This window comes from Loxodonta africana, chromosome 6, assembly GCF_030014295.1.
Source record: "Loxodonta africana isolate mLoxAfr1 chromosome 6, mLoxAfr1.hap2, whole genome shotgun sequence".
NCBI lineage: Eukaryota > Metazoa > Chordata > Mammalia > Proboscidea > Elephantidae > Loxodonta > Loxodonta africana.
The window spans coordinates 33,830,497-33,845,218 of NC_087347.1; the positions used below are offsets into that span (position 1 = coordinate 33,830,497).

The 14,722-nt window shown below is 42.3% G+C and overlaps 1 protein-coding gene across 1 annotated transcript in view; it reads left to right on the forward strand.

Moving 5' to 3' along the window:
- Nucleotides 1-684: 684 nt before the first annotated feature.
- ERBB4 (erb-b2 receptor tyrosine kinase 4) overlaps nucleotides 685-14,722 on the forward strand; it is a 1,250,799-nt gene continuing 1,236,761 nt past the window's right edge. The window contains exon 1 of the mRNA XM_064286721.1: nucleotides 685-5,122. Coding sequence (XP_064142791.1) covers nucleotides 5,041-5,122 — 82 coding nt within the window. The 5' untranslated portion in view covers nucleotides 685-5,040. The remainder of the gene's footprint in view (nucleotides 5,123-14,722) is intronic.

Consider the following 14,722-nt stretch of genomic DNA (forward strand, 5'->3'; position numbering starts at 1 on the left):
ATAAAAGGAAAACAACAGTTATTAACCCAAAACAAAATGATCTTGGGGAGGACTTCTTTGAGTGTTAAATTAATGTAACAAAAACATTTCTTTGGTTAGTGCATATTAATATATTCAAACATTTATTGAGCTTTGGCCTTAAAAATTAAATGTCACCAAATATCAGAGAATTCCAGAAATCAGAGGTTTAAGAGCAAAGCTATTATTTCAAGTGCTGAGTTAAAAAGCAAACAGAAAATACCAATATTGTGCTTGTCATCTGCTTGATCACCATAATACTGAATCTGACTGGTACTCAGCAACATTTCCTCTTAACTGGTAGAACAGTAAACATTCAATTCTTTACCACTACACAGTAATATAACTGTGAGCCTATCTGAATATTTTCCTAAGGTAGTTTAAGACACGTGTCTGCGTGGGTGGTCCAGACAGAGATGTGTATTATGGGTAAGCGGGAAAGAGAAAGGAGGAGGTATGAGAGAGTATTAAAGTCTGTGAAAATTATGACTTACACTTAGTAGATGGTTAGTAAATCATAGACCCATAAAGTCTTGAAATTGAGAGTTTACAACAACAGGCATATGAAGCATATGAAGTAACTATCTCAAGATCACAAGATAACTTAGAAAAATGAATGGGGAGAAAAAAATAGAACCCTAGATTTATTTTTAAATATTCATGAGAAGATAATGGATTTACAATAGCATTCCATTTCTTTTCTTAGTTGATATTTGTCCCCAATTTATATATATATAACTAATGGCAAAATGTGCTAACAGCAATCTCTAATCTCAGAAACAAACTAAAGATTATGTGAACTGTGGAATTCTGGGACAACGCTAGGGATCTACTTCAAGACTGAACACTCAGTTCAGTGTGTTTCTTTCTGGCACCATCATCATTCTGTCACACATGATATCAGAACTCTTTTTTTTTAATTATATTACTAATGGAAAAAATGAAGTGGAGAGGGGATTCAGGAGAGCAGCCCTGGACAAAGGCATCTATATGTCATGGTTATGGCTTCAACCAAAGGAAATCATGAGAAACCAGGAAAGGAGACTCAACAATATTGGCCATATCAAGATGTCTTCTTCAAGGATCATACTGGCATATATAATCTCATTTATGTTGGAGGGTCCCATTTTACACTCTTTAGGTTTCAGGTAACAAAAATGAAAACTGAACTAGCTGAAGGAAAAAGGGGGTTTGAAAAAATAAGCCTCAGGAAGAGCTTGGATATTCTCCAGACCCATCTGGGATTTTGCTCCTTTCAAATGGCAGCTTCATTCTTTCTTACTGCAGCCTAGTGATCTCTACATAGAAAGAAACATAGCCAGGCCAGGTCTGTAAATCTAGATCTCAAAAGCCACAATGAAAGACTGAATATGAGCTGTTTCTTTCTCATGCACATAGTCTCACGGAAGAGTCTCAGTGGGAGTGACCATTTTTCACCTAATCAACAGTAACCTAGGCATTTTGATTGGTTCAGTGTAGAACTGGAGAGTCGGGGTAGGCTGTACCATAGAGGCAAATTCAGGTTAAAAATGTAAATCTGGAGGAAGGGCAGTTCCTCGAAATGGGGTACTAAGCAGATAATCTCCGGTGTTTGTCTGTTGGTTAGTAAAATACCTGTAGATACAACCATGTTAGATTAGTCAGTTTTATTTATTTTTTTTTCAGATTTCGAGTAACAACAACACATGTAACTCAGTTGGTAGAGATTTATCATAAAGATGCATAGGAAAGTGAAGAAGTACAGAGATCAATTTTAGCAAGCCTCTAGCAATCCAGTTAGTATATCCCTCCTTCTACATCAGGTAGTAAATTGTCCCTACTCTGGTGTTCCTTCTTTATGACTCAGCCGAGACCAGAAACAAAATGACAGCATATACAGAAAGAACTAATTCTTGTCTCTGCCTCATGGCTTCTAATTTCTCATCCTTCAGACTTGCCCCCACAGGGTCCCACCCTCCTGTCTACATCTCCAGGTCTTAAATGATCTGAACTAGGCTCTGATTGGGAAGACCAGTCATCTTGAAATGTAGGATGCTTCTGCTTGGTAGTGCTTTCATGCCAATCCATCTTACAAGCTGCTGGTCAGACAATCACTTTTAACCAGGACCAATCATGTTTCAATTAGTTAGAGAGAGGAAAATGGGATCAAAGCAGAACAAACTGAGTATCTGAGGCCTTGTAGAGGCTATCTAGTATATATACACAAACACACACACATACAAAATAGACTAATTTTTTAACCAATGAATATTAATTGAAAACCCTCTTTTGCAAAGAATTATTCTAGAGGTGATAGGTGAGACCAAGATGTATGGAATTCCTGCCACAGAAGAGTAAGTATAAAATTGATGGGGGAGTGGGTGGTAAAAATGATCACAATGGACACGAGTAGAAAAAAAAAAACCCAAAATATCCAGACTATTTTTTGCCCACAATTTAAGGTAAAATAAATAACCCATTTCTCACTTCTTACAACAGAACTGGTATCAGAAACAAAGACTTAGTTTTTTTAATAATGGAAATTTTAAAAAGAAGTAGCTTTCATGGAGGAGAGGTGTCTAAGAGTCATAAGAAGCAGAAGGGGATTTAAGGACAAAAGAGTGAGAAGAGATTGAATGAAAGGAAAGAAACCAGAGGGGGTGGGAGATAAAAGTAGAAAACAAAGATGATCCCAAAGAGCAGTAAGCACAGTTCTGCACAATCAGTACCATTCTGGTCAAGTCACCATCATCTCCTTTAGGCTTAACTGCTTCCCACCCTAGGCTGCTTCTGGGTAACACAGCATGCTCATCTCCTTTGGCCTCCTCTCAAGGCCTGTTACTTGCTCTGGGCCTGAGAGGGAAGGCTTCAGGCTTCTGGGATAAGACTGCTCTTTCTATCTGTTCTCAGCTCCATGGAAATTCTTAAGGGACAGAGCTCTAGATAAAAGCTGAGGAACAAAGGAGAGGTCTTAAATGATGAGTGAAGAGGCAGGATGGCTTGATTTTTAAGCTCCCTTGATACTTTCTATTTATGTATTTGCTACTTCTAGAGAAAGCAAAAGGAAAATAATTCATACGTGAAATGCCTGTGCAAATTGCAAAGCAATAACCTACTACCCTCAGGAGGTTCTGGCCCCTGCCCTGGGTATAGTTTCAGAGTTATAGAAGGCAAGGGGTATGTATACTGATATGACCCGGTCCCAGGATATTTTAGATCCAGGGAAGGCCAGAGACTTCCAGAGCTAGCAATGACCTGGGACTGGGACCATGAACTTGCAGAGTGAGAACATGGAAGGGACCTAAAGCTTGATTCACTATAGAATAATCCTAATCATTTGAGGTCCGTTATCTCCTGACTTGGCCGCTTTAAATTCTTTCATACTAAACAGCTCACACTCTGGGCAACTTCTAGCTTTTCAGGACCAAATCAATACCTTTGGACTAGAATCTGAATAATGAGAATAAACCCAAACCAAGTTGTCCTAGAGCCCAAGAAAAGGGTGAAAACACCTATAAAGTCTAAAACCCAAACAATTTTACCTCCCCCTCCCAAGAAAAAAATCAAACCCATTGCCTTGCAGTCCATTCTGATAGGGACCCCATAGGACAGAGTAGAACTGCCCATAGGGTTTCCAAAGAGAGAGGCTGGTGGATTAGAATTGCCGACCTTCTGGTTATCAGCCCAACTGTTAATCACTGTACCAGCAGGGCTCCAAAAATTTTACAATCCATACAAATGTGGAGTTTTAGTTCGGCTCAGTGTCAGCCAGTTTGGGAAGGTGGGTGTTGGGAGAGACTGCATAGATGGGGAAGGAGGATGATTATACCCCACCACTACCTAATCTGCGGAGGCTCACACTACCCAAAAGTCAGTACTGAGTTTTAAACTATTTGCTTAGTGTGGAGCATGGGGGAACAGGGGAAGGAGGGAAATGTTTTGCCCGAAGCGACGTGGATTTTGCTTCTATTTCTAGGGATGTCTCTGGCTGTGGATTAGCACCTTGGGGCAATGGCGAATGGTGACTTCGTTTTTACGAAACAACCTTTAAACACCCCTCCGGTAATTTGCCCACTCCGCGGGCCAGCTGTCCTGGGCTTCTGCCGGGGCGGGAGGGGGAGTGTTTTAGTCGGTGGCCTCGGATTAGCCCTTTAATACCAGCTTCCCCCGCCCCCAACACCCTTCTCCATCTCCCTGACAGGTGTTTTCCCAACTCCTGAGGCCGAGGATTTTGGGGAGTGGCTGAGCCAATAAGATTTCCCTTTGGGGGGGGCGGGGGAGAAGGCGTGGCTAGTAGGGTCAGAGCAGGGGCGGGGTTTGCGCGGCTGAGCAGAGCCTGCTTGGTTGCGTGGAGGGCTGTTTTATTTTATTTTTCCGGAGTCTCATTAATTTCTCTGTGGGGCTGCAGCTGGAGACCGCGGAGCGTTGGAAATGACGCTCGGAGCTTTAATTACCGCAGCCGCCGGACAAGTGTGAGGAAAAGCTGCGAGGGAAAGAAGGGCAGAATCAGGGGAGAAGCGAGAAGCTCCCCCCACCCCGCCCGCCCCTTCCCTCCTGATTTGGACTGGAGGTGCAGGGACCCAGAAAAAGGAGCCGAACGTAGCCCGGCTGGGGTGGAGAGGCCGGAAACCTACCGCCTCTTTGCAATCAACTTTTTTTGGAAACCTTTTTCCCCCTTCCTTTTTATTGTTGACCAACCAGAGCGAGAGAGAAAGTGAGGAGGGAGCGAGAAAGCAAAGGCTCACACGGGGACGTAGCTGCCCAGTCCGGCCGGCCCGAAGCACCACGCGCACACACTCGAGCACACTCCCACCGCACACACCCGCACGTATACTCGAGCCCCCTCCCCGGCCCCGGCCCCGGCCCCGGCCCCGTGCGCGTGGACTCCTTCACCCGCCTCGGAAGCGGTTCTCCGCGCGCGCTGCCCGCCAGCCCCCCTCGCGCCCCACGCGCTCCGGGCTGAGGAATCTTCTCCGCGTGCCAGAAAGGGGATATGCCATTTGGACATGTAATTGTCAGCACGGGATCTGAGACTTCCAAAAAATGAAGCTGGCGACAGGACTGTGGGTCTGGGTGAGCCTTCTTGTGGCGGCGGGGACCGTCCAGCCCAGCGCTTCTCAGTCAGGTGGGTCGCGGTTCCTGCTTCTCGCGCTCCAGTTGTTGAACCTGCTGCCGCCGGCTTGGTCGCCACGGGTGGCTCTCTCACCCTCTTGGTCCAACCGGAGACCCGCTCACTCCCAGGCGTGAAAGGACCACCCGATAGGGGCCTCTTCTTTGGGCTCTCGGTAGCCCTTCTTTCCATTCCTAAACTTACCCTGTGTGTATGTGTTTTGTTTTTGGTGAAAAATCCCTCTGCGTCCCGGCCCGCCTCTTTTTTTTTTTTTTTCTCTTAAACTCCCCTTTCTCTCGCGTTTTCTGTGAGCCTTAGCGGGATCCCTGTGGTCGCGCCTGTTGTCCGGGACATGCGAGAGCCAAAAGCTCAGTCAGAGGACGCTAGCCTCTCGCAGTCTCTGCCCGAAAAGGAAGAAGCCTGGGGGAAGCGTGCCCCGGCTGGGTGGCGGTGCCTGGCGGGCTCCTAAAGGGGAACGAGCTGTGGAAGGGGAGCTCCGAGAGCGGGCTTGCACCTGTGTGCGTGCTGTCGGGCGCTGCGCCCCCAGTCGCCGAGCCTTGCGGGGTCAGACCTAACTAGAGCCCAGCCGGGGCAGCCGGGGCGCGGCAGGCGGGCTCGCCTCGGTCCGGGGGCCCGGAACCCGGGGCCTCCTCGGCCGGAGTCTGGGAGTCCATTGGCTTGAGGGGCGCTGACTTGCCAGCCTGAGCTCTTTAAAAAAAAAAAAAAAAAGGCCTGGCACACTTGAGGCGGTTGCTGTGTTTGGCTCGGGGAAGAGTTGTTCCTGTAGTTCAACTTGCTATTGGCCGGAGTCCCTCCAAGTTCTCTGTTTACAGCCCGGCGGGGCTGCGGAGCCGGCCCGTCGCGCGAATTGATTTACCCCGAGGCGGGCGCGGCGGCTGCGCTCCAGGCGCGGCCACTGTTTGCTGGAGAACTTGAGCCCGGGATACCCCGGCAGGCCCTGGGCTCAGTGAATCCCTAAAGGCAGCGCAGCGGGGCCGGCGCTCCCGGCGGGCAGGACTGCTGACTGCACCTGCCGTGCGAGGGAGCGCAAAGTTTCTGACACTTGAGTTTCCTGGGAGATGACAGTGGGACAGGAAAGGAGAACAGAGGGGAACCCGTGGCCGAGTCGAGGGACAGGGGCCTTTTGGAGAGCCGGGTAGATTTCCGGATTCATCCGGGGCTGGTCACGGGAGCGTGGGAGGCGGCTTGAGGAGATAAAGCTTCCGGAGGAGGCGATAGGGAGAGCTTTAGGCCCCCGGAGTGTGTCCTTCTGACCTCACCAAGAAAACTGCGCTCCGTAGTTTTCCCGCTCCGCCTCCGCCGCCTCCCCCTCCTGCCTTGGTACACAACAAGTTATAATCGTCCAGGCTTTCCAGATGACCTTCGAATGGCACATGTGCACCGTTGGCGCTGGCCGTTTGTACCCTCCCAATTACTCCGAAATTCTTCATGCATACCAAGTCCCGCTCTCAAGCCGCCTCCAGAATCGTCACACCAACACAACACGGTCTGGAGATTCCAAGCGGCCTCTTAGATAACATCCCTTTTTTATCTCCCGCCCCGCTCCGATTCCCTTCATATTTTCCTTCAATGGGTTGATTACGCACATTGACCCATTCAAACGCAGTTGCGACTGCCACGCAGGGTTAGCTGAGAGGAATGTCAAGGAAGCGACCTACTGGGGGCTGTCTGGTGCAGCCTTAGTCGCTGGGGGACCCGACTCGAGTCCGCAGCAATTTGTTATTAACTGTGCGGCTCGGGGGTTAAGTTATGCCGAAAAGCCCTTTTCAGAATTTTTGCAAGGAATGTAATCCAAATTAGTTCTGCAGCTGTCCTCTTCCTCGTCTCAGGCGACACCGGCTCGCGCCCTCGCTAGTCTCTTCTCGCTTCCCCCGGGCGAATTGTCAGACCCACAAGTGAGCCCATTTAGAGCGCAAGGATTAGCGTACCATTGTTGTTCCCTGTGTGACTCTGTACTTGAAATTCTAGGGGCACAAAGGCGAGCCTCACTTGTTCAAAACACAAAGTGATCTAGATGAAAGGGCCGCACAAAGAGCTCTCGGGCGCATCCCTGGTCTAATTGCAACACGCATACTCAGGTGATCCACTGGAAACTGTAAATGCCCTTGGGGACTTCTTTTTTCATCCTCTCTCCCCCTCTACGCCGCCGCACCTGGCAGGGAAAGTTAAACTGGTTTTAATGTAGTGCTATTATAAAACCAAGTTACTGTCTGGGGCGTGAGGGAGGTTCCGTGTGTTTGTGACTGTATGTGTGTGGCTGTGTGTTCCCAAGTAAATACATATTGCATGTCTCCCCTCTTGCGGTTAGCAGTCAGTAGCAGTTTGGAGGAGTTTGTTTTGGTCCAAATGAGAAATTAAGTGCGGATAAGTAAACTAAGCTGCCAGAGGGCGACAAGATGTTGAGTGAATTGCTTTTAGATGAAACAAATTAAGGAAACGAGGGAAGACAATCTGCTTCTCGCATTATTAGACACGCTTGGAGTTCAGGGGAAAGTGGCATATTTTTGAAATGCTAATTTCTTAAGAAGCAGAAGGAATGCACCTTATTTACTGCTCTATGTGAATAGAATTAAAATATTGGGGAGATTCTATAGTAAAATCTAAAGATATTTCTTACAAGTAATTTTAAAGATTTTTCTTACAAGTAATTTTAACTGAAGAAGACCTGGTTTTATTTATTTATTTTTTTCTTCTTTTGCTTTGAAAGAAAATCAGCTTTAGAGAAGATTATTTTTTCCTAATTCTGAAAAACTTTGTCTCATTTCCAGTGATTTATTTTATCTAGAAATGTTATAACCAAAGGCCCTTTAGAGAGCAGTTATAAAGCCTTTACTAACCATAGGAATGATTCCAAAATTGCAGTCTTCCTTATGTGATTAAAATATATTAGTTTGTATCGAAATAAAATGTATAGTACTATTGAAGTGTGTGCTCTTACATACCTTAATAGGTATGATGAACGAGTTCAGTTTGCTTTTCCTCTTTGCAAGTAACTTAGTCCTGGTTTTTATTTTATAAAAGTACACACATCTTTCCAACATATTTAAGATCCATCACGACACCTCCAAACTTAGGTGATTTTTACATTTGAAAAGAAAATTATTAATAAAACTTACAGTTAAATGGTGGAAAAGGTAGTAAATACATCTTCCAAAAAAAAAAAAAATCAAAACCATCAATCCTCTTTCCTACACGTGTTTACTCTAAGCGCACCCATGGGTCCACTGTTTCCTTTAGTCCCTTTTGGTTTTGAAATTTTATATATGGGAACTTCTTTAGAAGGCTTTTTTTTTTCTTCTTTAGAATACTTCCAAAGAGATTAATGCCTGTTACTATAACTGCAAATCACTTGAAAGTACTGTAACTATTGGCCCTTAAAAAACTGAGTGACTCTGGTTGTGTCATGATTCCTCATCTCTTGATTTTTTTTTCTCCTAAACTCAACTGCCATTATTTATTTTAATCATGCATGCATTAAAAAGTAAAATTTTGTTGAAATCAAGGCACTTACTCTGTTACATATATTTTCATTTAGTCACTGAAAATATGTCTTAATTAAGAAATTACATTAGAATGTTTACGAGGGCATGCACATCGTAGATTTAAGCATTTTTCACTCTTTCCTGAACATAGTAAGTTTGCATTGGCTGATTTTTACAGTTTGCATTCATTTGAGGGAAAAATCATATTTTCTCTTTAAAGTGGATTCAAATATTTAGTATTCATGAGCTTTTATCCCTTTGGTACTTAAATAGAAGTACTATTTTTCATCTGTCTTATGCATTCACCCTTTGTATTACTGTAGATTCTTTCTTTACATCTTATTATTTATTGAGTTTATGCATGTGCATATATGTTTTTTTCCCTCCATTACTGAGTGTATCCTTTTTGTGTGTGTGTTTCTTTCCCAGCAACCTGCCACTCAGCCACTGCAGGAGCCTTCTGAGTCAGTTTTCATTCTTTCTTTCTGTTAAATCTGATATGGCTGGATGGCTGGAGAATCACAAGCCATTCCATTCCTCAGATTTATTCCTGAAAGAAAACAAAAAGGCATCGATCCAAGATCACTAGCACATCTCTAAAGCCCTGACTCCAAGGCCAAATCTTTCCACAGAGAAGTCTCTCTTTCCCTCTCTCCCTGTTTTTCCCCCTTGACCAAGGAAGGAGGGTAGACTACTGCCCTTTGAGAAATACCAGGGGTGCATGGGTTTATGCCATTTCTAAATACCCTCTGAAGCTTGGTGATGAGATCCACCTTGAGATTAATAGCTATGTAAGGTGCACATTTTAGACAATAAATTGAATTAGGCTATCTTAAGCATTGCAGTGCTTTAAAGTCCTATCATTTTTCTGTTATTTCAAGTCAGATTTGTAAGCACCTAAAACATAAATGAGGCATATGATCCAAAAAAGATATTGTGTTTGTTACCTAAAACTTGTGAGGGCTTGCTCTGTTTGATATCATCCTTTTCAGACATGTTGATTTATGGAGATGCAAGTATTTACATTGAAATTTGCTTATATACATCCAAGCCTACAGCTGTTCTACAAAAAACTAATTGTCAAGCATATTCCACTGTTACATCTTTCACAGTAATCTACTGAGTATGCTATGCAGGGTAGAATTTCATCATATTGGAAACTTTCCTCCAGGTTATATCATTTTAGAGATGTTCTCTTATGTTACATTTCACCATATGGAGCCAAATAGCATCTTTTGTCTAATACTCATTTTCTGAAATATTACAAATATTGGGAAATGAGAATAAAATCTTACTTTTCATGATGTCTGTTACAGCTATTGACTGGAGTTTATACTTTATAATGAAAAACAACCCCGTCACCCTCCTTTTTTGTTAAAAATAAAAATAAATAAATAAATATTTCCTGCAACTATAGCTCTTCCAAATAATTTGAAGGAGACTCGAACTTTCTATTTCATGGCTAAGTGTGACACAGGAAATAGGTGGCTTTAATCAGAATTTCTCTATTCTAGGGACAGCTCTTTCAGTTTCTTCTTAATATCTTGAGCAACTCACTCCATCTCTTTGTGACTTACTTAGCTGGTGTGCCTGGGGTGGGGTGGGGGCAGAACACATAAGGCCCTCTTTATTTTTGCGCTCTGTAGCAATTTTCTGAAGAATGGCTGAAAGTCTTCTGTGATACTGAGATACATTCCAACAAGAAGGTAATTGATATATTTGATAGAATCGGTGTGTGTTCATAAGCATAATGTAAACTTCCTAGCAGACCATCTAGGAAGATGAAGAGCAGACGAGCAGCTGTCTAAATGAAAGAAAGAGAGTTATTAACTCTAAAGAGTTTATGTTTCAAGGCTCTTTCTCACAAAGATGGCTTTTCAGAATTGTTCAATGGTTTCTTTAGATTTCATTATATATGGTGTTTTCTGAGTCATTGCTGGTTCTGACATGTTTTTTAAATAAATTAACCTGTTTTTAGTGCTTTAATCAAAGCTTTAAATCACTCTCTTATTTTTATATCTAACATGTGAACTAATGCTTTCTATTTATACTACTTTTTCAAGAGGGAAGAGAGCCCTCTCACTTTTATGGTATGTAGGTGAAGTATACGTATTTATACTTCATTTATATGTATTTATAAAGGGATTTTTTTGAGCATGTAGTAATTGTTTTATAATTATTTTCATTTTCAATAAGTGATTGCTCTTCAAGCTGTTAACTGGCACAACTCCAGAGGGCACCAGCCACACAGAATTTAATAGGAATGGTGCATGCCTGAGCTTTGGGCATTGTAGCAGGAGACTTGGGTTCTGGTCCTGCAATAATTTGCCGGTGATTTTGAGTGAGACTCCTCGTTTGTGTATTTCATTACCTGTATATATATAGGTTAAAGTGGTACCTAAACTATTAATATCTTGGATTTTTGTAATGATTCTGTTAGACTGAAAAAGAATGTTTAGACTGGGAAAAAAATCCATTGGTTTTCAATTATATTTGATTATTATTTTTATATTATGTTCAATTTAGGTAAGTGAACCTCTTTTTTTGTGTGAATTCACATGTGTAGCCCTGGTATCTAAAACAGATAAAAGGGTAAAAAGAGAGCTGCTTCTGTTAAAGCTTCAGTGAGAGGCCAGCTGCATGTTCACCTGCCTTTGGTGCTCCCTCACTTTTTTTCCATTCAAGCTGCTACACTCCTCTGCTGGCTTCACAGAGCTCTAGCTCTACTTGGAAACCACTAATCTAGCCCAGTTCTCTCATTTTATAAGTGAAGAAATTGGAAGCACAAAGAAAGTAGGTGGTATAAGTTAGTGGCAGTTCCTGACACTAATATAATTTTCTTTAACATACATGAAAGTACTTGAAAAGTCACAGACAGAAGTTTTAAAGAAAAAGAGCAAGATCGTATTATTTTACAAGAGCATTTCAAAATTGAAATGTAAGCAAATGAATTGAACCCACAAGCCTAACTATAATACTATGAAGTTCTCTGCCAGGTGGAGACTATGGGGTCGTCATCATCTTTAGTTTAGGATGTATTCATTAATCGCAATTATAACCTAATTAAGATTAAATAAATAAAACAATGTTGTTAAGATGTAGTTCTGTGACAGTTAGGCCTAAATTCCAATTAGGCGTGTTCTGGACATCAGAATAAAAACCAAAACCAAACCCAGTGCCGTCGAGTCGATTCCGACTCATAGCGACCCTGTAGGACAGAGTAGAACTGCTCCATAGAGTTTCCAAGGAGCGCCTGATGGATTCGAACTGCCGAACCTTTGGTTAGCAGCCGTAGCACTTAACTACTATGCCTCATCAGAATGTTTACCCTAAAAGTGGGGAGGAGACCACATTAGTATCTGTATGTGATAGTATCTTCAAGAGTTTCTTTTACCTGGGACTTCATGAAGTAGACCAATAAATAATTTTTTTTTCTCCATTCTAAGTAATATGCATGCTTAAGTAAAAATGGATCGTGAAGGGTAAGCAGTGGATCCTTCATGACGAGTAAATTTAATCTGCAAATACATAGGCATACTTCAGATTCATCCGGGACCATCTTTCCACACAAGTTTCTTTACTGTTTGTACCTTCTTTGTTGGGTTCTCTTCTTCCTTTAGGGCCTACTAAGTCATAGTTGTGTTCTTTGAACTAGTGCATAAACAAAGCTTTAAGTACTGAGACTTTATAAATGTATTTCTGTGGCACATTTGTTTCCCTCTAGTTGGCTTCTGCAAAATGCTGCCCCTGGGCATTGTGACTTTGCAATGTTGTTGATCTAACCTTAACTCTCTCTGAGTTGTGGCTGAGTTCCCTCAAGCGCCTGAAATTTCTCAGAAATAATCAGCATTGTCATGTGCCTTAGTGACAGAAGTGATGTTTAAAACTTGATTTGGCAGGAAGAGTCACTTCCTGTTAGGAATTTGATATGAAAATGGACCCCAGTTAAGTATTAGCATAGACACCATGAAACTTCTATGCAACCACTTTGAACACCTCCCTTGAGAAGTAGTTCAGGATCATTTCTGCTCATCATGTTATTTCCAATATTATAAGGGTTACTGTAGCATATTAAACACCCATAAGAACATGCAAGACTCAGTACCTGAATCCCAGTGATTAAAGTAATAGGAATAAAGGCTGTGTGAAAGTTTATCTATATTTCTTTCGGAACATAGTCAAAGGGCGTTTATAGAGAATGAAATGAATTCGGTGATAAGTATTCGTTTATTTTCCAAAATGATCAGACTTGTAAACAATCAGTTTCATCTGCTAAATGTTTATTTCTTTTCTGACCTTTACTTAAGTCTAGTCCCGTATACATTTGGCATATGTGGAAATCGAAGCCTGGAGTTTTCAGGATGCACTTGGGAGAGTAAACCAGCCTCTGCTGAAGGTATCCTATCCTGTTAGGACTGAAAAATAAATGGTAACAAACTGTTGATGGTATCTTGTATGGTTACAGCTTGAGCAATAGCTTGTGCAGTCCTTTATTTCAGGGATGGGTCCTCATCACTAGCAGGCTGATGCCTAATAAATGTCATGAATGGCAGTGACTGTTTTGCTTTAGGCGAATTCTCCTTTTACTAAAATCATTCTTTGTCATCATTTCCTATTCTTCCCTGTAGGCTTAGAGAATATGAGTTTCTTTCTATAGGGACCTATGAAAACCAAATAAAAATAAAACTGGATAATATTTCTTTTAGACACATACTTTCAATTTCAGGAATTCCTTTCGTCTGGTCATTTTTGTCTAGAACTAGAGCAGTTAAACTTTTTTTTTTTTTTTAATGGAAAGTTGATTGCTGTTTCCTGAATACAGCCAAACACTTCAAGGGATAGAGTGGCAGGGGTCTGGGGGCCGTGGTTTCAGGGGACATCTAGGTCAATTGGCATAACAAAGTTTATTAAGAAAATGTTCTGCGACCCACTTTGGTGAGTGGCGTCTAGAGTCTTAAAAGCTAGCAAGCAGCCATTTACAATGCATCAATTGGTCCCAACCCACCTGGAGCAAAGGAGAATGAAGAACACCAAAGATGCAAGGAAAGTATGAACCCAAGAGACAGAAAGGGCAACAAAAACCAGAGACTCCAACAGCCTGAGACCAGAACTAGATGATTCCCAGCTACTGTCAATGACCACCCTGACAAGGAACACAACAGAGAGTTCCTGGTGGAGCAGGAGAAAACTGGACTGCAGAAGTCAAATTCTAGTAAAAAGATCAGACTTAATGGTCTGACTGAGACTGGAGGGACCCCAAAAGTCATGGCCCCCGGACTCTCTGTTAGCCCAGAACTGAAACCATTCCCAAAGCCAACTCTTAAGACAAAAATTAGACTGGAGCATAAGATGTAAAATGGTACTCATGAGGAGAGTACTTCTTAGCTCAAGTAGATACATGAGACTAAATGGGCAGCTCTGTCCGGAGGTGAGATGAGAAGACAAAAAGGGACAGGAGCTGCTTGAATGGACACAGGAAACCCGAGGCGAAAAGGAGTGTGCTGTCACAGTATAAAGAGAACAGCTAGGGTCACATAACAATGTGTGTATAAATTTTTGTATGAGAAACTAACTTGAACGGTAAACTTTTAGTTAAAGCACAACAAAAAATTGATCACATGGGCTTATTGAAATCTACTCCCTAAATTTTTTATCAGCCTCACCTATTCCTTCATATCTTCAAAACAAAGCTATTTCAAGATCCTCTTTACTGGAATCCTTGCTGGATGTCCTCTTATCTCTAAGACCTACTTCCTGTCACTGGCAGATGACCATTTCTAATATAATACTTCTATTATCCTAGTTTCTATTCAGAAACTTCAACGGATTCTAATTGCTACAGTTCAAAGCCTGCTAAAATATTCTCCAATTTCCTTTTCAATCCTGTCTTGGAGTTTTTTTTTTAAACATGTGTTCTATCTTAGACACATGCTAACCTAGTCGGTATTCCATGACTATGTCTTGCTCGTTGTCTTTGCTTTTGCTGATCCCTTTCCCTGGAATTCGTGGCTTACTTGGTGCCTCTGCTCGTCAGAACTTTTGAATCTTTTAAGTTCTGCTTTAAATTACAACTCCTCAATTACTTCTTCTTTCATTGACTATCCTAGTCTAT